Source organism: Mauremys mutica, chromosome 3, assembly GCF_020497125.1.
Source record: "Mauremys mutica isolate MM-2020 ecotype Southern chromosome 3, ASM2049712v1, whole genome shotgun sequence".
In the NCBI taxonomy this organism is placed as follows: Eukaryota; Metazoa; Chordata; order Testudines; family Geoemydidae; genus Mauremys; species Mauremys mutica.
Window position 1 is genome coordinate 126,505,886 of NC_059074.1, and position 24,756 is coordinate 126,530,641.

General features: G+C 43.2%; 1 protein-coding gene across 9 annotated transcripts in view; it reads left to right on the forward strand.

Moving 5' to 3' along the window:
- Positions 1 to 5,909: 5,909 nt before the first annotated feature.
- AFDN (afadin, adherens junction formation factor) overlaps positions 5,910 to 24,756 on the forward strand; it is a 201,608-nt gene continuing 182,761 nt past the window's right edge. For all 9 annotated transcript variants that reach the window (XM_045008897.1, XM_045008900.1, XM_045008898.1 and 6 more), the window contains exon 1: positions 5,910 to 6,063. In XM_045008897.1, coding sequence (XP_044864832.1) covers positions 5,950 to 6,063 — 114 coding nt within the window. In that variant the 5' untranslated portion in view covers positions 5,910 to 5,949. The remainder of the gene's footprint in view (positions 6,064 to 24,756) is intronic.

Sequence of the window (24,756 nt, forward strand, 5' to 3'; positions counted from 1 at the left end):
GATTGAGATCATTAAGGCTACCCAAGATATCAACTATATATGCCAAGCAGAGAAGCCATTTCTTGTCACTGAACATTTTGTTCAGCTCTTGTTTCTGTTTTCGCAGGAAAAACTCAGCCATCTCTTCACGATGTATAAAAACGCGCTTTAATGCACGTCCTCTAGAAAAAGGAGTGTGAAAAAGCAGAACTTCATATTCACCACCCATTTCATTGCAGAGCTCTCACAAGAGACGACTATTCAGAGCATGAGCTTTAATGTAGTTCGCTGCTCGTATAACAACATCCACCACAGCATTAAGGCATATTGGCAATGTCTTTGCAGCTAGGACTTGATGATGGATTCCACAATGAGTGACAATCACATTAGGTGAGACACACTTTACCTTCTGCTGAAAGCCAGACCGTGCACCCATCACGGCTGGAGCACCATCGGTACAGATACCACAAAGATTTTTCCATTCAATGCCATTACTTTCAAAAAAGGCATTCACCTTATTGAAAATGTCCTGTGCTGTTGTGGTTGCTTCAAGTTGTTCACAGAATAAGAACTCATCCTTAACATCCCCGGCATTAACATACTGTACGAATGCTATCAGTTGTGTGTAGTGAGTAACATCAGTAGTTTCATCAAGTTGCAGGCTGAACATACTGAAAGCAGAATGTTTCACACATCCCTGTCGGGGTCGGGGCTCACAGCCAGAGGTCAGGGTCGGGGTTTGCAACCCCGCACCGGGGTCGGAGTTCGCAGCCCAGAGTCGGGGCTTGCAACTGCGCACCGGGGTCGAGGTTGGGACTTACAGCCACATGTCCCTGTCGGGGCTCATAGCCCGGCGCAGAGGTTGGGGTCGGGTCAGGGCTCGCAGCCGCACGCCAGGGTTGGAGCTCGCAGCCCGGCGTAGAGGTCAGGGTCAGGACTCGCAGCTGCGCACCGGGGTCAGAGTTTGCAGCCACACGTCCCTGTCGGGGTTGGGGCTCACAGCCCGATGCAGAGGTCGGGGTTGGGTTGGGGCTTGGTCGGGGCTCGCAGCTGCACGCCAGGGCCGGGGTCGGGGTCGGGACTCGCAGCCACGCACCGGGGTCAGGGCTTGTAGCCACACGTCCCTGTCGGGGTCAGGGCTCACAGCCTGGTACTGGGGTCGGGGTTCACAGCCTGGCGCAGAGGTCAGGGTAGGGTTGGGGCTTGCAGCCACGCATCCCTGTCAGAGTCGGGGCTCGCAGCTCCACCCAGGGGTCAGGGTTCGCAGCCACGCGTCTTGGTCAGGGCTCACAGCCCAGTGCAGAGGTCGGGGCTCACAACTTGCAGCTGTGCTCTGGGGTTGGGGCTTGCAAACCCCCACACAACTGGGTCACCACCCCCAGTTTGAGAACCAATGGCCTAAATAAAGGCTGTTGCTTGATGCCCTAAGTTTGTAATATTAATGTTGCTTTAATGTAGGAGTTGCATTTCATTATATAAATTACAGCACAAACACAAAAGTGGGTGGCTTCAAGTAGGGTTAGGTCATAGTTTCACCCTGAATTTCTTCATAACCTCCAACAGTGTACTGATTTATACGGTATGGCACTAGTGTCTGAGGTTCTATGCTAGGTACATTTCTTAAATGTATATACTGAATTCTGACCACTGGCACTACGGCAGCTGGTGACTAGCAGCCACAATCTCAAAAGGTGGCCAGCCCTCCAAACAGTGCCCTATTCTTACCCAGTCCTTAACTGGCCCCCAAGAACTTGGAAGGAGCAGAGAGTGAGCAACAAGGGGCAGGAGCAGAGATGCAGTTACTCCACCCCCACAGTAGGTACATTCTCCAGGTGGAGCTGATTTCTTGGCCAGTAGGCAGCTCTCTAAACAACTGGTTAGCCTACTGTAGCAGGGTGCTGGTGCAAAGGCACCTAATTAGCCCCTGCTCAGCCAGCCCCAATCAGGAGAAATAGATTGGGGCTGGGGAGAAGTCTGGTGCCTGGCCTCTGGAACTGGCTGCACCTGTGGGCCTGCTGGTAGAAGAGCTATAAAGGCTGGCAGGCAGTACAGAGGAGGGAATGGTCAGGGAAGGGGTAATCTCCAGGGAGACTCCCTGTAAAAGAGGAGATAGGAAGAGCTATTTGTTTGTAAATAGTATTGCTGGTGGTGGGAACTGTATGTAAATAAAAGCCATGGGTGCTGCAGCAAGAAGAGCCTCACAGTGCTTTATTGAGGGAGCACAGAGCTCAGCAAGGGGGGCGGCCCAGGAGAGGACCCGGTTACACCTACCATCTGTACACTCTCAAGATGGTGCCTGCTGCAATCTCCTTTTCCCTCATATGACTGTGATTACCAAAGAGGGAAGGTCTCTAAGGTCTGCTTTACTCTGTCCCCTGTACAGACCACTGTAACTGCATTTGTCTTCAACCCTGCATACTTGATGGCTTTAGCTACATGTATGCTGCCAAACTGCAGCTGCTTATTTTTTCATCCCAAGCCCCTCTGCCTTTGCTCTTCTCCATTATTGTGGCTAACACAACTATTTTCTTAGTCACTCAGCCTAGGGGTAATCTTTAACTTCTCTTTCCTTACCACACATCAGGACTGTTACCAAGTCTTGTTGCTTTTCCCCCTTTAATATTTCAAAATTCTGATGCTTTCTTTCCCTCTCAACAGCTCAGACACTTGTCTACACACTAGTCATCTTGCTTCTGAAACTACTTCCACCATGGCCTCCCTAATATGCACATTAATTTCCTGCCAATTGGTCTGAAATGCAGCTGCGAAAATCAGACCCTGGCACTCCCCCCTCAGATATCTCCATTATCCACCATATTATGTTTTTAAATTCCTTGGGCTCACCACCTTCAAGACCCTTCATAAGTCTGCCCTGGTCCACATCTCAAACCTCATTCTTATTATATATCCCCCTAGGAACCCTTCTGCTACCTCAGCCTTGAGACCTGCATCATGACTTTCTTCCATGCCGCTGCTTTGTTTAAAATGACCACTCCACCCCAATGTGCCAGACTGCCTGTCCTCTCTTCATTCAGATCACTCCAAAAGACATTTCTTCTGTGAGTCCTAAAAACAAATTTGAGGGAGAAAGAAAACAATAATCTAACATAACAGAACCATAACTGCCTACTTCCAATATTTCAACCATCATCATTTTTAGTCTCCTCCCCCCTTCTGTTTATTGTGCTCAGTCTTGTCTGGACTAAAATTAGATTGTAAGCTCCATGGGGAAGGGCATGTGTCTTATTTGTTCAGTAAAGTGCCTGTCACACATTGGGCACTGTATAAATAATCACAACAATGGCTTTTTATGATAGTTTAATTACCTAATCATCTATGATTTTTTTTTTTTTAGTAAATCAAACATTACATTGTTCATGTAAGGGAAAACAAAATTTGAAAAAGCAATTTTACATCTTTTAAAAAAATACTTTCTTTAGAGCAGTTTTCCTTTTCCCTTTTCTTCTGTTGTTTCTGCCAGCCTTGCTCCATTATTTGTCATCAACTGTTTGATAATTTGTCTAATTTAGAGTCAAATCCAGTTGTCCCATTGACTTAAGTGGAGCTATTTTGTGAGAGTAATTTTAGCAGGATTGGGCATTAAGCTATAATATCCTCCAGCAGGGACCTTGTCTTCTCATTTTTGTATGAAGCATCATGTCCATTTATGGCATGATATAAGTGATAAAGGAAAAAATAAATCTCAAAACAGAAATATTACAGAAAATTGTTTTTAGTCCCAAATAACATTAGGTGATATTTAAAGGAAAATGACTTTTGATAATAGTTCTGAAACTCTGTTAAATAATTTCATTTATTATTAATATTATCCTTATGGTCTGGCACAGCAATATCGGGATCAATTTACACCAGGCACAGTACAGACTCCTTCCTAATCCCGAAGTTAAACAGTCACTCATTGCAGGTCTTGAGAAACGCTTGGTTTCACGAGTCTGTAGAAGGGGTGCAGACACAAAAGCAGCACTCCACTCAGCAAACGTAATCTGCAAGCAAAGCATACGACTGTCTGCTCAGGCAGTGGTGAGTGCACAACCAGTATAGCATGAAGTTTATATGGTCTCTAACTCTCTGCAGGCACTGCCAGAACATCCTCTGTTATCTGGTACAGCTGGGCTGCTTTTTAAAAAAAAAAAAGCTTTTCTTGCTGAGAGCTAAATTTTCCATTTTGCTAAAGAGACTAAGGAAGGCTGCTGGTATTAGCAGATTTATGAGAGTTTTATAGTGGACTATGGAGCTTAATTTTTTCTCTTACAATTCACCAGAGCTTCCAGAAAACCTTCTAAAATCTCCCAGAGGTCACTGCTTCAGGGCACTGTCCTGGACACAAGTTCCCACAGGGCTCTGCAACTGAAAAGGTGCGACACCGCACAAGTATAGAGGTACGGCAAAACTGTAACTGACTTGCACCTGTAAAACCACCATAGACCACCCACCATTGCTTGTACTTACATTGGTACCATCGCCCACTTGCTAAAATCACAATTATTTCTCTGAGTACTAGAATCTCCATTTTAAAATAGCCCAGCCAATAAAAACCTCATCAACAAAAACAATTAATCTGAACTGTTTAGCTAAGGAGGGACTTGAAATACTCTGGCAAGTACATTTCACAGCTCTATCACAACAGATACTATATTATTTTATTTCAAATATTGAACAAAACTGAAAAAATGTTTTGATAACAGGGCCAAGAGCGGACATTCAAGGTAGGGTTTTGTTTACATTTTCCAGTGCCAAATAAATAAATAACATTGCAGTACTGCGAACACACACTACACTATGGATTGCAACTGGTTAAAGCCTTGTAACTCTACCATGAAAGAAAACTTGCTGGATTTCAAAATCTAGCATAAGTACCTATTGAACATAAATATCCAATAGATTTTGCAAAAAAAAATAAATGTTTTTTTTGAAAAACAAAAACCTGACACTTTAATGTCACCTCAGATTTCTCTCAGGCTGTGAAAATGTATATCAACACTTTGCTCTTATACAGCTGCTTTCATGCAAGGCTAGAGAAATGTCATTAAACACTGCAACACCGCTGTGAGCCAGCAAAGTATCATTCGCCTCAATTTACAGGGGAGAAAGGTTGACTGAGAGAGAGGTGAAGTGACACGCTCAGGGCCACATGGGGAGCTAGTGGCAGAGCATCAAAGAGAGCCCAGGAATCTCCTCCTCTCTCCCAGCCATGTGCTCCAATTGCTGGGGGGGGTTGTTTGTTCAAAGCGTGAGATTGCCAATCCAGCCAGGAAATACAAAGACCAAAACTGTTATTCCTTCTGATAAGGGCACAGCCACCCTATAAACCAGTCCCCTCGGTGACCGGCTCAGGGAAAGGTTTGGGGTGGGTCCGCCCTTTAGCACTAGGCGTTAAACACAGGGCCCCGATCCGGCCCTGAGAACGGGGCGGCGGATCCCTGCTCCGCCCCCGTCCTTCGGGTCGCGCACCAGGAGCGCCCGCTCCCCGGGCCGGCCCGGACTAGCGGCGCGGGGTCCCGGCCCGCCCGGGGGAGCGCATCGGCCCCGCCCCCGCCCGCTGCCCTGGCTGCAGCGGGGCCGAACCAGCCGAGGCGCGCTCCCGCCGCAGTCGCCGGGCTCGGGGCCGCGCAGCCGGGCGCGGGGAGGTGAGTGGCGTGGGAGGCGAGTGCGCGCAGAGGCGGCGGCGGCGCGCACGGGACGGTGTGTGTGTGAAGGAGACACCGGGGCAGGGGAAGCGGCTGCGCTCGGCTCCGGGAAGACGCTGCCGAGCAGGAGGCGCCGCCCCGGGTCCCCCCCGCCCCGCGTTATCACGGAGCAGGAGGGAAAGCGCCGGGCGCGCCCGGGGACTGGGATAAAAACAATCCAATAGCGAGGAGCGCCCCCCCCCCCCGCAGCAGGAGACCCCCCCCCCCCGCGCGGCGCGGCGGAGAGGCCCCGGCACCGAGCGCCCCGGGGCAGCGGCGGAGGATGTCGGGCGGCGGCGGCGGCAGCCGGGAGGAGGAGCGGCGCAAACTCGCCGATATCATCAACCACTGGAACGCGAACCGGCTGGACCTGTTCGAGATCAGCCCCCCCACCGAGGTGAGACCCCCCCCCGCCACCCCCACCACCGGGCCCTCCGCTCCCCGCACCTGCGCCCCCGGGCCCGGACCCCCCCCCGGGCCGCCGCGCCCCCTCCCCCCGCGAGGTGAGACGCCGCGCCCGGCACAGGCCGCGCCCGCCCCGCCCCGGGTCAGCCTGGCGCGCCCCTCCCCGAGACTCTCCCTCGGGCCGGGGGGGCGACGCGGGGCAGCCTCCCCCGGCTCTGCCCGGAGCCGCGGGTCGCTAGTGGGGTTGGGCAGGAGGGGAGCGGGGGGATGACATAGCCCCGCGCCCGAAGGTGACTCTTCCCCTGGCCGAGGTGGGGCTGGTGCCCGGGGGGACGAGGCGGGGGTGATTTTCCCTTTAAAGTGCCCCGAGGGTCTCTGGTGAGGGGCAGGTTTGCGACCGAGCAGAGACGGGGCAGATCACAGGACCCCCCACCCCCCGGCCAAGTGGGAACAGGGAGGGACCCTCTGGGAGAGGTGCTGCCAGGGGCTTCAGGGGGATGCAAACAGGAGGACCCGGAGGGGGGGGGGGGCTGTGCTTTGTAACGCTTAGAGATGGGAGGGCAGCGGCCGGCGAGGGAAACGCTGGGAGTGTTTTAAATGCTTCGCTTTGTGCGGAAAATGCCCCTTTTAAAACGCAGCTTCCTTTACTTCACAGCTCAGGGTGAGCTGCTGGTGAAATCTCCTGTGTAGCTTTCAAAGGGCGTGACGACGGGGCCTTTTTGGCTCAATGTGTTTGAAAACTTTGAGGTTGCCAACGTTCAGTTTAAAGTAAATATCGGGCAGATTCCTAGTCCTGAGAGTTCACATGTTGTACCGGAAAAACACAGTGGGTGATTTCTTCCTAATGAAATGGGCGTTTTTTAATTACTGGAATGAAGCTGGGGTTGTTTTTTAAAAAGGAACATTCAAGCCACACCCCGCCTCTACCTCTTGTCATATTCACTTCAGCTGGTCAGTGTTGTGTGTCTGGTTTGAAAGGGTGTGGGGGAGGGTTTGGGTAGGTAGGTTATAGTCCTATTTGTCTGACAGTGAGATCCCTGCTCATAGGGTGGAGACTGATCATGTGCATGTTCCCAGGGAAAAGAAGGAAATTAACATCAGCTTTTGGCCTGGGCCAGTTTGTGGTTGTTTATTAACAAAGGTCCCAGAAAGAATCTTGCCTTCTTTAAATCACAGGCCCATTTTGAGTTCCAAGTACAGACTAATATAGAGGTGGGGAAACCATGAAAAAGTTAAAAGCAATCTAATATCTTTAAATTATTAGAGCTTGAAAAAAGTAATATATTTAATTGGACGTGGTCTCTTCTATGCACTGCTGTGAACTTTTCTTGTACTATTACGGTAATATTACCAAGATAAGTGTTTTGTGTAATTTGTGATATCTTGCCGTGTTTATCGTAATTCCAACTCTTTGCTTTTTATTCACTAGGTATTACGAAACACATTGATATTCTGTTGGCACTTATTTAAAAAAGTAGGAGCTACCACTAATGCAGTTTTCATAGCTTGTTTTGGGAGCAAAGTACTCTTCCAATGTGGACCTGTTTATTCCTGGGGGAATTCTGTGCACTGTGCAATGCAGAATTTCTGCAGAATTAACATTTTTCATTTTTCCCTACGCAATTGGCGCTGTGGAGCTGCTGGTCACCACTAGGGGCCAGTGGACCTGGCAGAGCCCGGCTCCCCAGCTCACAGTGTGCCTGCGCGGGAGGCCCAAACGGTTGTAGTTCCTGAGTTTGCCAGCCCCGCTTGGTCACATGGTGTGGAGCTGGAGCTGGCAAGCAATGCCCAGCGGGGAGAGGCTGGAGCAACAGCTGGGAGCTGCAGGGAAAGGCTGCTACTTTTTGGGAGGGGAAACTGAGGGTAAGTGTGTGGAGGGGCCTGCTGGAGGTGGGGGGCATGACTTGAGCTGTTCCGCAGGCAGCCGAACCTTTAAATTGTGTCCGTGTCCTCCCCCCACCCATCAGCAAGTATGGGTCATCTCTGCCTGGCGGGACAGTAATGAAGCTTTGTGGAATGGAGCCTGTTGCGGGGCTCTGGGGGAAAGGGGAACAGGAGTCTGGGCTGGAGGGGCCCCACACAGCCCCTCCTCCCCTGCAGTACCCCTGTCAGAGCTTGAAATATGGTAACTCTTCCGGGGGCAAGGTGAAAAAACAAGAATCAACTAAAGGACCCAAAGAGCAGAGTTTTCCCCCAAGGTGTGCCTAACTGGCACATCTGACACATCCAGACTGAGGTGCCCGACAAAAGCATAACAGAAACTGGGTTGTCATAGGGGTTTCTTTAACTCTCTATTGCTGGGGCAATCTTTTTTTTTGTTGTGTGCATGGTTACATACATGCTGACAGATAATTTGAAATAAATTACCAAAATAATTGAAACTGGGGAGATTATATTGTGTTTTGACAAATAAGATACGTAGATCTTTTCGCTGCAGAATTTTTAATTTTTTGGCATAGAATTCCCCCAAGAGTAACCGATAGGTTGACACAAAATATCAGTAGTTGAATTTTTACCTATTCCCTGTTGTCTCCACCAGTGTTTCATATCTCATCTCTTTCTTCCCATTTAGGGAAAATTATATTTGTGCAGTGTTATTGTGCTAGTGACAGCCAGCTTGAAAAAAATAATTTCTTTAGGTTGGCTTTGCACATTTGCCATGGAGATTTACCAGTCATAGAATCATAGAATCTCAGGGTTGGAAGGGACCTCAGGAGGTCATCTAGTCCAACCCCCTGCTCAAAGCAGGACCAAACCCACCTAAATCATCCCAGCCAGGGCTTTGTCAAGCCTGACCTTAAAAACCTCTAAGGAAGGAGATTCCACCACCTCCCTAGGTAACCCATTCCAGGTCTTCACCACCCTACTGTGAAAAAGTTTTTCCTAATGTCCAACCTAAACCTCCCCCACTGCAACTTGAGACCATTACTCCTTGTTCTGTCATCTTCTACTACTGAGAACAGTCTAGATCCATCCTCTATGGGAACCCCCTTTCAGGTAGTTGAAAGCAGCTATCAAATCCCCCCTCATTCTTCTCTTCTGCAGGCTAAACAATCCCAGTTCCCTCAGCCTCTCCTCATGAGTCATGTGCTCCAGCCCCCTAATCATTTTTGTTGCCCTCCGCTGGACTCTCTCCAATTTATCCACATCCTTCTTGTAGTGTGGGGCCCAAAACTGGACACAGTACTCCAAATGAGGCCTCACCAGTGCTGAGTAGAGGGGAATTATCACATCCCTCGATCTGCTGGAAATGCCTCTACTTATACAACCCAAAATGCCATTAGCCTTCTTGGCAACAAGGGCACACTGTTGACTCATATTCAGCTTTTCGTCCACCGTAACCCCTAGGTCCTTTTCTGCAGAACTGCTGCCCAGCCATTCGGTCCCTAGTCTGTAGCAGTGCATGGGATTCTTCCGTCCTAAGTGCAGGACTCTGCACTTGTCCTTGTTGAACCTCATCATATTTCTTTTGGCCCAATCCTCTAATTTGTCTAGGTCCCTCTGTATCCTATCCCTACCCTCCAGCGTATCAACCACTCCTCCCAGTTTAGTGTCATCTGCAAACTTGCTAAGGGTGCAGTCCACACCATCCTCCAGATCGTTAATGAAGATATTGAAGAAAAGCATATAAGCTATTTGATTGCCCTCTATCATGATTGTAATGAGAAATTACATTTTGCTCACCTTGGACAAATAGATTTTCAATTTAGGCCCAGATCCTGCAAATGTACATACTTAATTTTACTACTGTGAGTAGTCCGATTGATTTGATTGTGAATTATAGTGCTATTTTACAGACATGTAGGCTGGGATTTTCAAATGAGCCTGAAGACAGTACAGGCTCCTTTGTGGACCAGAAATAATCAGTTTTAATTCACACCTGATGGTGTTTCAGTGCAAGTTTGTGTGGATCAGTCCTAAGGGAAGTGTCCAAATTCCATTGAGAGTTTTCACTCCCTTTAGGCGTCTTTGAAAATCCTAGTTGTAAAAATAAAAAAAGTCATCCACAGGGTTTTGGACAGTGTGATCCATTGGGTAGGGTATAGAATTTGGGTTCTGTTCCCAGTTCTCTCTGGCGTGCTGTTTGATCTGAGCAAATTACTTAACTTCTCTTGGCTTCTGTTTCATATACATGCTGTGTAGATTTTTTTTTTAAGTGACATTTTGTTAAAGGGCCTTAAGTTCTATAGATGAACTTTCATTATGTGAAATACAATCAAAATACTTCACAACTTTCAAGATTTTTTGCCAAGTAAAGTGAATACTGCACACTTAGAGGTTCATATTTTGTTACACTGTGAACAAACCTCTTTAAATACAAATGTTCTTACAGAAATACTGTGTGGACTTATTGAAAGTAAGGTAACATTTACACCTAATAGCATTGTAGGTATTTAAATATTTTTTAAACATTAATGTGTGTTTCAGAAATCTTTTAGTAGTCCATATTACTTATTAGTGCCCCAGATGAACAGCATGCGACACTTATAGGTATCAAATAAGATTAGGTTCCTGACCAAAGAAGTTTACAAATTAATATAAAATACTATATGTTATGACTTAATTTAATATCAATGCAACTAACATAAACTGAATTCTTATTTTGTCAAGATCGATGGAAATAGTGGAATGCTGTAATTTCATAGTTCTAAGGAATTTTGCTTTGCTGTGGTTTATGCAACATTATAATAAATAATAATTGGAGATATACCTATCCCCTAGAACTGGAAGGGACTTTGAAAGGTCATCGAGTCCAGCCTCATGCCTTCACTAGCAGGACCAATTTTTGCCCCATATCCTTAAGTGGCCCCCTTAAGGATTGACCTCACAACCCTGGGTTTAGCAGGCCAATGCTCAAACCACTGAGTTTGAATTTGGATTAAACTACAATTAATAAAAATTGTTTTTAAATATATAGTTTATTATTCAACAACCTTTTAAAGAATGCCAGGTCATCTAAGGCACGGCAAATTGGTTGGGACATCTGGACCAAGTAATGTGTATATTGTGGTTTGAGGAAATCAGCGGAGAATCAAGAGTCAAAAACAAAACAATTCCCTCCCAGAAAGAAAATGGAACTAACAAATTCTCGTACTCCTTAAAATTTTGCTTATTTGTTAGTCTATTGCTTGGTTTTTGTCTTATCTATTTAGAATTTGAGCTTTTTGGAACATGTCACATTATGTGCTTGGCTATCACCTAGCACAGTGGTGCTTTGAGCTTGATTTGGTACTTTGGGTACTATAAACCAGATATATTATTCAGTAGCAAATATATTTTTTTAAACTGTGTGTACGTGTGTGTGCCATTACTTAAATTCACTTCACTATAAGAATTTTTCACTGCTAAGTTTTTGCAATGAAAATATTTACTTTTACAGCATGCTATTAAATTTTTGAAGGGAAACATGTTCATTGGACCAAAGAGAGAATTAAAATGACTCCATGGTCTAGTGGTTAGGGCACTCACTTAGGAGGTAGGAGTCATAAGTTCAAATCCCCCAGCTCGGTGGCTTATTATTTATATGAAGAGGAACAGCTTCATCAGGAAAAATTGAAACCTTCCTAGAATATCCCATAGCTAGGGCCCTACCAAATTCACGGCCATGAAAAATGCATCATGGACCGTGAAATCCAGTGTCCCCCTATGAAATCTGGTCTTTTGTGTGCTTTTACTTTATACTATACAGATTTCAGAGGGGAGACCAGCATTTCTCAAATTGGAGGTCCTGACCCAAAAGGGAGGGAGTTGGGGGGTCACAAGCTTATTTTAGGGGGGAGTGTCACAGTATTGCCACCCATACGTCTGCACTGCAGTAAGAGCTGGGCAGCTGGAGAGCAGTGGCTGTTGGCTGGATGCCCAGCTCCGAAGGCAGCACCCCACCAGCAGCAGCGCAGAATTAAGGGTGGCAATACCATACGTTGCCACCCTTACTTCTGTGCTGCTGCCTTCAGAACTGAGTGGCCGGAGAGTGGCAGCTACTGACTGAGGGCCAAGCTCTGCAGGCAGCAGCACAAAAATAAGGGTGGCAGTACCATACCATGCCATCCTTACTACATGTCCTTACTTCTGCGTTGCTGCCGGCGGAGGTTCTGCCTTCAGATCTGGGCTCCTAGCCAACAGCCACCACTCTCCAGCTGCCCAGCTCTGAAGGCAGCGCCGCCACCAGCAGCAGTGCAGAAGTAAGGGTAGAAGTACCGCAACCTCCCCTACAATAACCTTGCAACCCCCTCACAACTCCTTTTTGGGTCAGGACCCCTAAAATTACAACACTGTGAAATTTCAGATTTAAATAGCATTTTAAAAATCATAAATTTCATGATTTCAGCTATGACCATGAAATTGACCAAAATGGACTGTGAATGTGGTAGGGCCCTACCCAGTGGTTAGGGCACTCCACTGAGAGGTGGGAGACCCTAGTTCAAATTCCTCCTTCACATCAGCCAGAGGGGCGAACTGAACTGGGTCTCCCACATGCTGGGTGAGTGCCCTAACCACTGGGCTAAAGGTTATAAGAGAGGCATCACCACCACCATCTTGTCATTGACTAAAAAGCTAGATGAGGACAATCTAGCCAGGGTCAAAAGAAATATTTCATTTAACCAAAATTAATTTTTTCTTGACTTTTTTGATTCAATGACACTTTTTTGAATTTTCAGTTTTAGTTCAGCTTGACCTGAACCTTCGTTTGATTTCCCCCCCCAAACTGAAAAATCAGTTATTTGCCCAGCTATAATAGTGTACCTCCCTTTTTTTGTAAAGCGCATTGAAATCTACTGATGAAAAGCAATGGGTGTAAAAACTAGACATTATTATTGTCTTGATAATACATCTTTAACTTTACTACGCATCTTACTCTCAAATCAAAGTGAAAAAGGCTAAAAGGATTGTGGTTTTCATAATATGGATAATTCAGCTTTCTTATCCTACATAGCTATGTTACATATTGAGTTAGATTTATTTTTGGAGAAACGTTTGAGAGCAGTTTTAAGCTTGCCTGAGGGCTGCTGAGTAGGATGGTGGTCATGAACCAAAATTTATTTTATTTAGAATTTCCAGAAAAACTATTTTAATCTAATGACATTTTCATTCATAACATATATTGTAATTTTCATGTGTGTATCTAAGCTTATGCACAACTCTGATTAATCTTGTATTTGTTTTATGTTAAATCTAGCTTCTGAAGTCAAATAGATGGTCATTTCATATTTAATAATTACTGTTTTTAAAAAGCAAACTTTTGAAAAAATTTAGTTTCATTTAAATCAAATATTAGAGACTTTTGCCTGTAGATATAAAATCTGCCTTTGTAGGTTTAATAGTAGCGTATGTTAGGCTAACTCTGACTGGTTCAGATCTCAATATTGAGGGGTTTTGTTGTTGACTTGATTTTTTGCTCATTTGGAGACCATGTAAGTGCAAACAGAAACTTGGTCTAGGCAGTACATCTCTAAATTTACAGAATTGGCTTTTAAATTGTGTGTGTGTGTGTGTGTGTATATATGTATATATATATATGTTTAGGAAAAATGGTGAGATGTTGATTGGATGGCATGGGGAAGGGATTGGAAATGAGATGTAATTTTTTACTTTTAGGTGATGGATTCAGATCTGATCCTGGGTGTCTGATAGAGGTTAAAAGTCATTATAATTTGAGGGATGTCTGATAGAGCTTATACGAACGTGAGTTGATAGGCCTTTAGAACACTTAAGATTTTTTCAAATGCATAATTCCCAATGCATGCAGCTCCATTAATGGTAGCACCGATGGAAGCTGAAGTATAGACAAGAATTGTACATTTTTTTACCACTTTATTATCCAAACCTGCGCAGAACAAGGTAAGACAACATGGTGTCAAAAACATTTGTATCTTTTTTGTGCTTTGTGTACACTATAGCTTCCACCCCTTCTACCACTTGAGGAGCTTCACTAGCTAGAAATTATGGGTCTGAAAAAGCTTAAGGCTGTGTTTACTTTGATTGCTTTCAGAGATTTCCAAAAACAGAATGAACATGGAAAATGGATTCTCTTTGCAGGGAATCCCTGAGGATTGAGTTTTAGAGAAATTGGCAAGTGGAAAATCTTGAAATGCAGCTACCTGTGCTGTACCTATTCTTTTAATGAATAGAAGACTTTACAGAAATTTCAGTCTGACATCTTTTACCGTTTTACAAAAGATAAAAGTGGTGATGATACCTTCTAAAGTTATTGTTTAATGATTTTTTAGTTCAGTTACATTTAAACTTGAACTATGGAATTACTCATTTGGCTCACCATTGATTCACAATTTTGCATGAAAGCTGGGTTGAAAAGCTAATTTAGGGAAAAGCAGGTGATGAAAGTCTGCTTGATTACATTAAGGGATGCTTTACTTACACAAGCTTCTTATTAACTGAGTAAAGTGAATGTGTAGTCTTTGCAAACCTAACATTATTGGAAGCTGCCTTGAGAACCATAATAAGTGTAAGTTCTTGACTGCTATGTAAAGCATAGCAAAGGCAACATAGCAGTGCCCTGAAGGTTTTTCCTTGTAAGAAGATGCACTAGGTTTCTCTGAATATTTATGTAAGTTACTTCTTGGGTTAGTGGCTAATTAATTCTGTAAGGTTCAGACATATACTTTTTAAAAAAATTCCCTCCTGATGGGTGAATCTGTTATTGACTAAAGTGCTACTGACTCAATTGAGTGCTTTTGAAATATTAGGGTGTTATGTTTGTACAAATGTGCTTTTTCTGACAATAAAACATGAGACTTCTTGATGTCTTCTATTTAAAGCGGGCTTAACAAAATAAAGGAAATGGAATACACTTTTAAATTTATGTATAATGGTGCCGCAGTAGTGCAAAGATAGCAGAATAACAATTTTTATCTCTCCTAATCAAAAAGAAATATGCCCAGCCAGATGGGTTATGAAGATCATCTGAAATTTAAAATAATTTTAAGAGTTGAACAGAGTGACCATATTTCATCTTGACTTGTTTTAATTTGAGTAGTGTAGATAGCAATGTAGATAGTGAGTATATGTCTGTGAAGGAAAACACTCTTGCATTTAATGTTGTGTCAGAATATTTTTTTATTTGAACAGATGCTTTATTAACTCAGGAAAGTAAGGTGGTGACTCACAAAACCCGGAGAGGTGTGTGAGAGAAAAATTCCAGTTTGGCAAGTGTGTTATGTTGCTGAAGGTGGAGTAGGAAGCCACAGGATGAAGTAGTAATTTAATGATATGCCATGCTGTCAGTGAAGTTAGGTATGTAGGAAGTCGGATCTGTTTTTTTCAAAAAATAAATAAATAATATAAAACTTACGTATTTTAAATTTCAATGGAAGTCTCTTGAAATATTTAAGAAAATATACTTGTGCCTAATATATGGCAGAGATTTTATGCATAGTACAGTTATGTAAAGTTCATTTCAGTGAGCTAAAAATACAGGAAATGTATGAGAGATTTTACTGTTACTTGTAAATGAATTAGTATAGTCTATTGACCTCTGCTTTTGAAATTGTTGCCCCATTGTTGATATTGTCATGCAGTTACCACTTTTTCTTCAATATCCATTTTGCGTTAAAAATATTGCTGATAGTCAGCTATATAAAGTGTTAAAAGGATGCCTAACCACATTAAATGAAGACAAGAAGAGATTGCTAGACATGTGAAAAGGTTCAAGAATTCCCAAGCAGCTGGAGAGTGAAATTTCACTGCTTCTGCTCATAATGGCAAATATGAAACTGTTATGATGATCAGTGCCATTCTTGCTTTTCAACATATAGTGTCACTCACTCCTCAGCTATGCAGTAGTCATAGTTCTGTGCCCAAAATATGGGTAATTCCAGGCGGGCAAACAAACACTAAAGCAAAATTGAAGGTTGAAAAATCAAATACTCCAGAGTCAAGAAATGCAGAGGTAAGGCTGAGTGTTCAACCTTAACTCTGCCCCGTTAGATAATTTGTTTTATAAAATATAATCTTGTGGTGGTGCTACAGTCAACTTACTTGTTCATGTTACCACACCCCTGCTATCCTCTCTGAATCACGCTGCTGGCTCTTTCTGCTCCACTGCATTAAATCCAAGTTGCTTGTTGTCCCATTGGAAGCCCAGCACAAGACTTGCCACTACAGTAGAACCTCAGAGTTATAAACACCAGAGTTATGAACTGAGTGACCAACCACACACCTCATTTGGAACCAGAAATTTGCAATTAGGCAGCACTAGAGACCAAAAAAACCGCAAGTACAGTACTGTGGTGAACGTAAAGTACTAAAAAAAAAAAGTGAGTTTGAGAGAAATTTTTTTTACAATGTAAGGGAACTCTCTGCCTGTTTCATTTAAATTAAAATGGCTAAAATCAGCGTTTTCCCTCTGCATAGTAAAGTCTTTAAGCTGTATTAAGTTAGTGTTCAGTTGTAAACTTTTGAAAGAACAATCATAACGTTTTGTTCAGAGTTACAAATATTTCAGAGTTATGCTCAACCTCCATTCCCAACATGTTCTTAACTCTGAGGTTCTACTGTTTTTACTTACCTGACCTAGTCTCTTATTCCCTAATTTCCTCTACACATTCTGTTCTAGCCATTGCTGTGTCAATATACCATTTGTTTTGATTCTTGCAACTGTTTGTACCTTGTGCTGCTCCCTAGGTTAGGAATTACCTTCCTGAACTGCTGTCATTCTTTAATTGTTTAAATCCCACCTTAAACCCCATATTTGCCACAATGCCAACAAGAAATGAATTGACCAAGACTCCTATTTAATGTTAAAAATAATATGCTATGCATACACTTTCAGGAGCTGTGTAATCTTGTCTGCTCTCTCCTTGTCCTCTACTGTTTTGTAACTTCATTGTTATAGTTAGATTGGAAACACTGGGATGGGAACAGAGATGTATTTGTGGCTGGTTGGTGGTTTTTGTTTTTGTTTTTTTTTTAAATGGGACTGTATGTTGCCTTGTGAACGTCTTGAAGATGATTTATTCAGCATCTAGGAGACAACATATTCTCTCAGTGGAAGAATGACATCTTCACAGTATGATTTAACAGCGTTGCTTACCCCATAGTCATTGAATTGCTGCCAGACCTCAGTTTTTCTTCACTGGTATGGTAGTCTGCCCCCCTGGTTAAAGTAAAATCCCCCCCTCTTCCAGGTTAAACAAAAATCCGAAAGCAAAGGTTTTTTTCCCAAAAAGTCTTTTACTATTTTTGGGCCCAACCCTCTTGTCAGTCTGTGACCTTTTCCTTCTCCTTTTCCCTTGCATTAGAAGGTTGACACTCCTTTTCCCCTTCGTGTAAGGGGTCTCGTGCTGTCTCTAGTGGCACTGTGGTTCCATACCGGCAGCTGTGCCCTTCCTTTACAAGGGACTCCAACCTTGGGGTCCACAACAGTGAAGTGGCTAATTGTGCCAGACTCATGTTCCTATTTCACTTCTCCTCCCCATACCTCCTGAGCTACTTTTTTGCCTGGCATGCTTACTTTACTGCTGCTTACGCCTTCTGCCCAGCTCTTCCTCAGAGCATCTTTAGCCCAGTTCCTTATCCTTGTTCCCTCAGGTCCTACCCAGACCTTGGTCACCACATCACTGGAGAAGCCCTGTGAACAAGCTACAGCTCCCCAGTTGTGTCTACGTTGAGCAGAGGAGAGTTCTTTTATTATCCTCTTTCTCAAGAGGCCTTTCTGTGGTCACGTTTTCTCTGGAAACTACAACCTTCAGATTATCTGTCCGTAAAGGACCAAACTGAGTAACAAAAGTGCTCAGCCGAAGGCTGTGGACTTAAACGCTTCAACATACCATGTTATGTAGGATAAATGGAAAATATGCTGTATCAGGAAAGTAATGTCAAAATGTTCCCAGAGTTTGTCTGAAGTTTTAAATAGTGTTTTTACTTGTTTTTATTTTTGAGTGAATCATAAAAAAAAAAAAGCTTGATGAGAGCATGTTACTATGTGATTAAGGACGTTGTCTACTCTTCTCATGTAGACTAAAAAACCTATAACATCTGTTCGAGTCATGAACCTTTCTGGAGCAGAGATTACTACTCATGGCTACTTAGTTCTTGCCAAATAGTCTAGTTGCTTCTTAGTGTGGTCCAGTATATTTTTGGACTGGATTGTTGTCAGTTTGTTTTATTCTCAATAATGAAGTGTTAAATGTACTAAAATGCATATATTTGTGATAGCAAATGAGCTCTCATAGCCATTGATTAGCAACCAGATGCTTTTCCTTCAAGAGTGTTGTTTGTCTATGTCCTAGTCCATTATACATAGGCTCCTGTGCTTCTGCTGCCACAGATTCTGCCATTTGCAGAATCAGTTTCATTTAAAAAAATGTAAATATCTAGCCCTTCTGTTTAGAATGTGCATTAGGAATATGATGTGATAGTTTTTTTTTTCCTTCTGAATCTACAGAAAGCTGGGAACAATAGCTGTGAGCGGTATGATCTGCCTAACTCATTTCAATTTAGTGTTCACTCTGAAACCTAATTTCCATTTAACTGTCAGCATTAATCATTTCACTATCATGCATTTTAACAAAATCACCCAGATAGTGTTTATGTAAAACTATTATTGTTAATTATTTATTTTATTGTAGTGCCTAGGAGCTCCAGTCATGGATCAGAACCCCATTGTTGGATATGGTGATGGATGTTTGGGGCAGGAGTGGTAGTTGAGTAGCTGGTTGCTGTCAGAAAAGATTGAGGTGGGGAAATATTAGTTCAGTCTTCACAAAAAAAAATTCTTGTTTATTTGTCCAAAAAATAAAGGGGAAGCAAATATATATTTCATTTTTCTGATGTCAAAATCCCTGGGTGGTAAACATAGAAACTGTCCATTATTCAGTAGATTAAAACCTCCCGATTTCCTCTGACAACTTATAAAATGCAGTTATGTGGTGTTAATATCAAAATCTTGTTTACATAGAAAATTTGAGGGTGCAGGAAAACTAACATTTTCAAAAATTGAAAATTTTATTTCAAGAATACATCATTTACTGTACTAATTGTTTTATGATTTCTTCATACAAGTTCAAAACCAAAGGATATGATTTTAATTGGAAGCAGAATAATTATTGCAGAATAACAATTACTCTTATTCTGGAATAGAGTGCCTTTATGGGAAGCTATTCAGGAATAGCTAAAGAGGAATAGTTTATTTCGCAATAGATTTGTCGGTCACTTCCGCCATGTAGACCAGGTCTGCATATTTGCAGGATTAGGACCCAAGTTGTTTTCTTCACTCATATGTCTGTTTATTTTTACTCTTTAGTGACATTTTGTAACTAGAGTTAAGTAGTAAGTTACTGACAGATCTTCCATTAGAATTTCTTGGCGAACTTTTTTGTATGCTTGCCCTGGTTATGTTCTGTCTTCCAGTGCATGGGTGAAAACACTTATCTGCCCAAAGGTGAGAGCACCTTCATAGTAAAACAAATGAAATAGCAAATGATTCATTTGTCGGTTACGCAAGTATATGTTGCCAAAATAAGTTGTCCTTGGTTGTCCTAGCAAACTAGACAGAGTTTAACTACTTAATTGTAATGGACCCCCCCCACTAGCATTTTTAGTGTAGCTCCCTCTCCCCCCTCCCGCCCCCCCCCCCCCGCTAGCTTGACAAGCTGCCTTTTGTGTTTAAGTCCACACTGAGATGTTTTCTTACTGCTCAGTGTAATCTTATTGGTGTTTTTAGACTTTTAAACAGTGATTTATTATTTTGTATTATGTGTACTATGGTATTGCCTGGGAGCCCCAATCAAGGAGCTGTTGTCCTAATAGCTGTACAAAAAAGTGAGAAGGGAAGACATTTCCTGCCCCAGAGAGCTTATAGTCTACATTTGGTACAAAAGGACACAATCTAAGAATTATACGCTTACCAATAACTTAGATTAACATTTTGAAAAATCTATTTTTTTAACACCATATAGTCTATTCACTTGCTTGTACTCAAAATGCACATTTTACTGACTGGTCAGTTCTGCTTTGTGGTTCGCAAGCATTAGAGCAATGCTGTTTAGATCCAGACCGGGAGAGAATATTCAATTAAAAGTATTCACACTGAAACAGAAGAAAATAAAATCTTTCTAACATAAAACACTGTAAATCTTTCCAAACATTTTTGGTATAAACTGCTTGAAAGTACATTTAATCTAGTAAAAGGCCAAATCTTGTAAAGAGCACAGGTGAAAGAGATACTTCTTGATATATTAGTAACTATTATATCAAGCCCATCTTATTAATCGTGGCTCAATTAATAAAAAAGTGTGTCTGAACAGTACATATTTCCTAGTGCTGCATTCTCTGAGAGAAATGTGGAAGGCAGGAATGTAGTAAATAAGATTTTGTTTCCACATTCCAATTACGGAAGAATTAAATGTAAGTATCTCTTCTATTTTATCCATATTTAAGATATAACTTTTCATGAGAATTGTGTTCTGTAGCCAGATACATTTATACAGAGGGCTGTCTCTTCCTGGGAGAAGGACTTTTCGTACTTATAACCTGAAAAATTAGTCAAATTGTGTAATGGTGTTTAATTGGCATTTTAAAGTTTACATTTTTTAAAAGACTATTTTATAAATCTGGCAATTAGAAATTATGAGGGTTAAGTAATTTTGTTTTGGTGGACTAATTTTTTTTCTTTTGTAGATTTAAGGGCAGCATTGTAGCTTTTAACTTACAACAAGGAAACTCAAAAGATAACATGAGTTACTGTATATACTCGATCATAAGCCGGTTTGTTTATAAGCCGACGCCCCTCAAGATGGATAAGTAAAAATGGAAACGTTTTATAACCTGTTCATAAGCCGACCCTGTAATTCAGGGGTCAGCAAACTTTGGCTCTCGGGACATCAGGATAAGCCACTGGTGGGCCGAGATGATTTGTTTACCTCCAGCGTCCGTAGCCACGGAGGTAAACCTAAGTAAAGAAAGTGTCCCGGCGTGCCAGCTGCTTACCCTGATGGGCTGGGACAGCAACTGGTGGGGAAATTTTTTGGGAGGGAGAAGCTGGGAGTCAGGGGAGTAACCCCTGTGATCACCCCCCACATGACCCCACCCCTAGCCTGGGACCCCCACTCTTTCCCCATCCCTTCCCACCTTATCTGAGGAGGATGCCTCTAGCCTGGCTAGAGCTGCTCCAGCAGGCTGGGCAGCGTGACCGCAGTCTGCTCTGGTAGGCCAGACTGGGTGACGCTGCCGCAGCATTTTCCAGCGGGCTAGGCCAGGTGGCACGGCTGCAGCGTGCTCCGGCGGGCTGGACGGCGCAGCCATAACCTGCTCTGGGGAGCGGGGCCGAGCGGCACAGCTGCAGCCTGCCAGCCCCAGAGCTGCAGCTGCTTCGGAGGCTGGGGGGAGAGCAGTGTGGCCAGAAGCGGAGAGACTCTGGCCCTGCCTCTTACCTTCTGGCTCTGCTGCCTCTCCTCGCTCCCTCTGTTGTGGGGAGGGGCTGTGTCCCACCTCTCCCTCTCTATACTTGTTCATAAGCCGACCCCCTTCTCTGGTGCTTCCCCTTTTTACTAAAAAAAATTTGGCTTATTAATGAGTATATACGGTATTTAATGTTAATGTGACATACACTGTCATCTAATTCCATTAGTTTTGTTGAACACTGCCTTTTTAAATTAAGAGGATAATTTAAAAAGAGCCGAACAGTTCCAAAGCAAGGAATGAAAGACCAGATCTCTCTATCTAAATGAATGGTATGGAGCTGTAGAATGTGGTGAATATTTCATATTGTGTGTAGTATTAAAACTATATGACCGTAGTCATTGCAGGGCACACAAGGTGTAATTCAAGAGCTTTGTGTTGGCCTTTATGCTCTAGCCTGTCATTTTCACACAGGTAAGGATTGATATGCTGTGACATTTTGGGGTTTAGCCCAAACTGGTAAGGTGTTGTCACTGCCTGCCCTGTAGCCCTGGGTTAGGGTGACCAGATCACACAGGTGAAATATCAGGGGGCGGGGGGGGGGGAGTGGAGTGCAAAAAAAAAGGCTGCCGGAGCTCCACGCCCTGCCCCCCCACCCCGCACCAGCATGCTTCCGCTCCGTCTCCACCTTCCCCCTCCCTCCAGCGCTTGTGCCGCCATACAGCTGAGCAGCGCAAGCCTGGGAGGGAGGGGGGAGGAGGAGGAATGTGGCGTCCTTGAGGAAGAGGCGGGGCCAAGGCGGGGATTTGGGGAGGGATCCAATGGGGCAGTGAGGGGCCGGGGCTGAGAGGCCAGGGCGGGGATTTGGGGAGGGATCCAATGGGGGAAGAAGGGGGCGGAGTCAGGGCGGGGGAGTGCGAGCCCCCTCCGGGCTCCGCTCTGCCTGTGAGCAGAGGCAAAATATCAGGACAGTTCGCGTCCTGACCAAAGGTAGGTCGAGACACAGGACAAATAAGGAAATATCAGGACAGTCCCGATAAAATCGGGACGTCTAGTCATCCTACCCTGGGTGTATTTGTGCTGTGCAGCCTTGATTCAGAGTCCTGGCCCCAGCAGCATGCTTACATCACAATAACCTCACCCTGGTTTTGGTTATTCCTCACAGGGTGACCCCAACACCCTCCCAGTCCCAGATTTCCCCCAAACCATCTGTCTTGTAGGGTCCAGCCCTCTTGCAGAACACTTAAAGAAGTTTAGTTCGCTGCTCCCTTAAAGAGATGGTACCCAGTACCTGATTACCTTAACTGGGGTTAACAAACCCTCTCTTGTAATCAAAACACTGAGTTGGTTTATAGTAAAAGTAAAACAAGTTTATTAAACAAAAAGACATAGGTTAAAATGATAGAAAGGGTTGCACACAAACAAAAGTAAAAATACGCTTCTAAGACTAAACCTGATTTAACAAACTAGATTCTTTTTTTCCAAGAACTATTTCTCACCAAGTCTCTTTTCCAGCATGGCTGACCACACTATCTGGGCAGGACCCTTCACAAAGCTCAAAGTGCTCAGTTTCTTTGTCACTTTAGGTGAAAGATGCCAAAATGGCTTTTTCTCTTCTCATATTTTCCCAAAGTTAATTGACCCTGCTTCAAGAGGCAGGAAGGTTGCCTGGGGGTGCAGTCTCCATCCCTCATTGAGATTAAATGGTCATCTTTTCCCACTTGCTCTCCTGGTGGCTCATTTACTTTACCCATAAATATGCTTTTCTTTGTCTTTGATCATACCTTGCTTAATTTACATTGGAAATGCATTCAAGCAGGTGGAACGACATTCTTCGGTCTGGAGCAGGTGTGGCTTAGGCACTGCTTGCCAAATACATTTTAAGAACATACTTCCAGCACACATCTATAAGCTCATTTGTGCATTTACCATACATATTTCAGGCAAGAATACTAATGATCAGTGAGTTATTAGCTTTCCAGTTATATATTATTACTTGCTACCTTTTGGGTATATACCATGACAACAGTTTGCCAGCTGTTGTTGGGGGGCTGTTAGCATCACACATGCATTCTACAAAAAAACCCATAATAGGAATAAACTAGTTTTATGCTCTAGCTCGGAGTACTAGTAGGTGTAATCAGTTCACTGGAGCCAGTAAGAAGCATCTGAAAAGCTAGTCATCCTTCTGTAGCGAAATTGACACACCTCCATTAAGGTATTTTTGAAGATGGTGAAGTTTAGGTTGCAATCTGCCATTACCTTTTAGTCTTTTAACAGGAAAAATGCAGTGTTTTTTCTTTTCATCTCTTGTCTCCTAGAACTCTTGCCAGGATTCACAATAAGAAAGAAAGAGTCTGGCTTGCTCCTCTGTGTTCTGGTTATTGTCTGTCTGCCTAATCTGAATATAAAGGGCTTTAACCAAAGGTGGTCTCCAGAGAGTGGATTATTAGTCATTAAAACAACATTTTAAACAGATTTATAAATGGATTAGTGTTGCTATTACAACATATTATTGATTCTTCTAAATATGTAAAACTGTTTTTAGTGGGCATGTAACCCACTCAATTTGATGTTGTCATAGCATGGCCCTGCCTGTTGGCATATAACATTGACGGTAATCCTAGCTCTTACTTGTTAATTGGTAATTCTTTGGTGAAATGATTGCAATTTTTAGTATAGCAAATTCAACAGTATTCTCCATATGAGAGACCACATTTGTATTCTGAAAAACAGGTTTCTCAGTGGAAACTAATCAAAGGTGTGTAGTCCTAGAATGAGAGCTAAATAAAGGTTAAACATACATGAAATTCTTCAAGCTTGGGCTTTTAAGGTGAGACTGAGTTGTGTTCAGATACCATGCTGATGGGTGGCAGAACAAAACTTTGATAGCAGTAGACCCAGGTCATAAGTGTAGTTTATTTATATATGTTGTAGGTAAAACAACTGTATCTCACAAAAAAACTGACTAGGAAGTAATTATTTACAGAAGTAATTATTTATAATTTAAATGTGGGTTAATTGATGTGAAAAGCAGTACAGTATTAATATGTAGATTTAAAACTGAAAACTAATGAGTACTGTAATAAGTACCAAAGTAAAATGTGCTGCAGCAGTCTGAATATTGAAATGTGAGGTTTTTAAAAACCTAGTTTCCCAATAAGTGAGTTTTACTAAGTGTCTGTCTTAATTTAAATAAATGTGCCACTTCCTAGTTTCCTGATGAACCCTTTGATTGTGCACACTGTATACTGTTTATACATCTCCCCATGTGGAAACTCTTCTGGAATTGTTGTATCCACATGGGAGTAGTATCAGTGTATTTGTA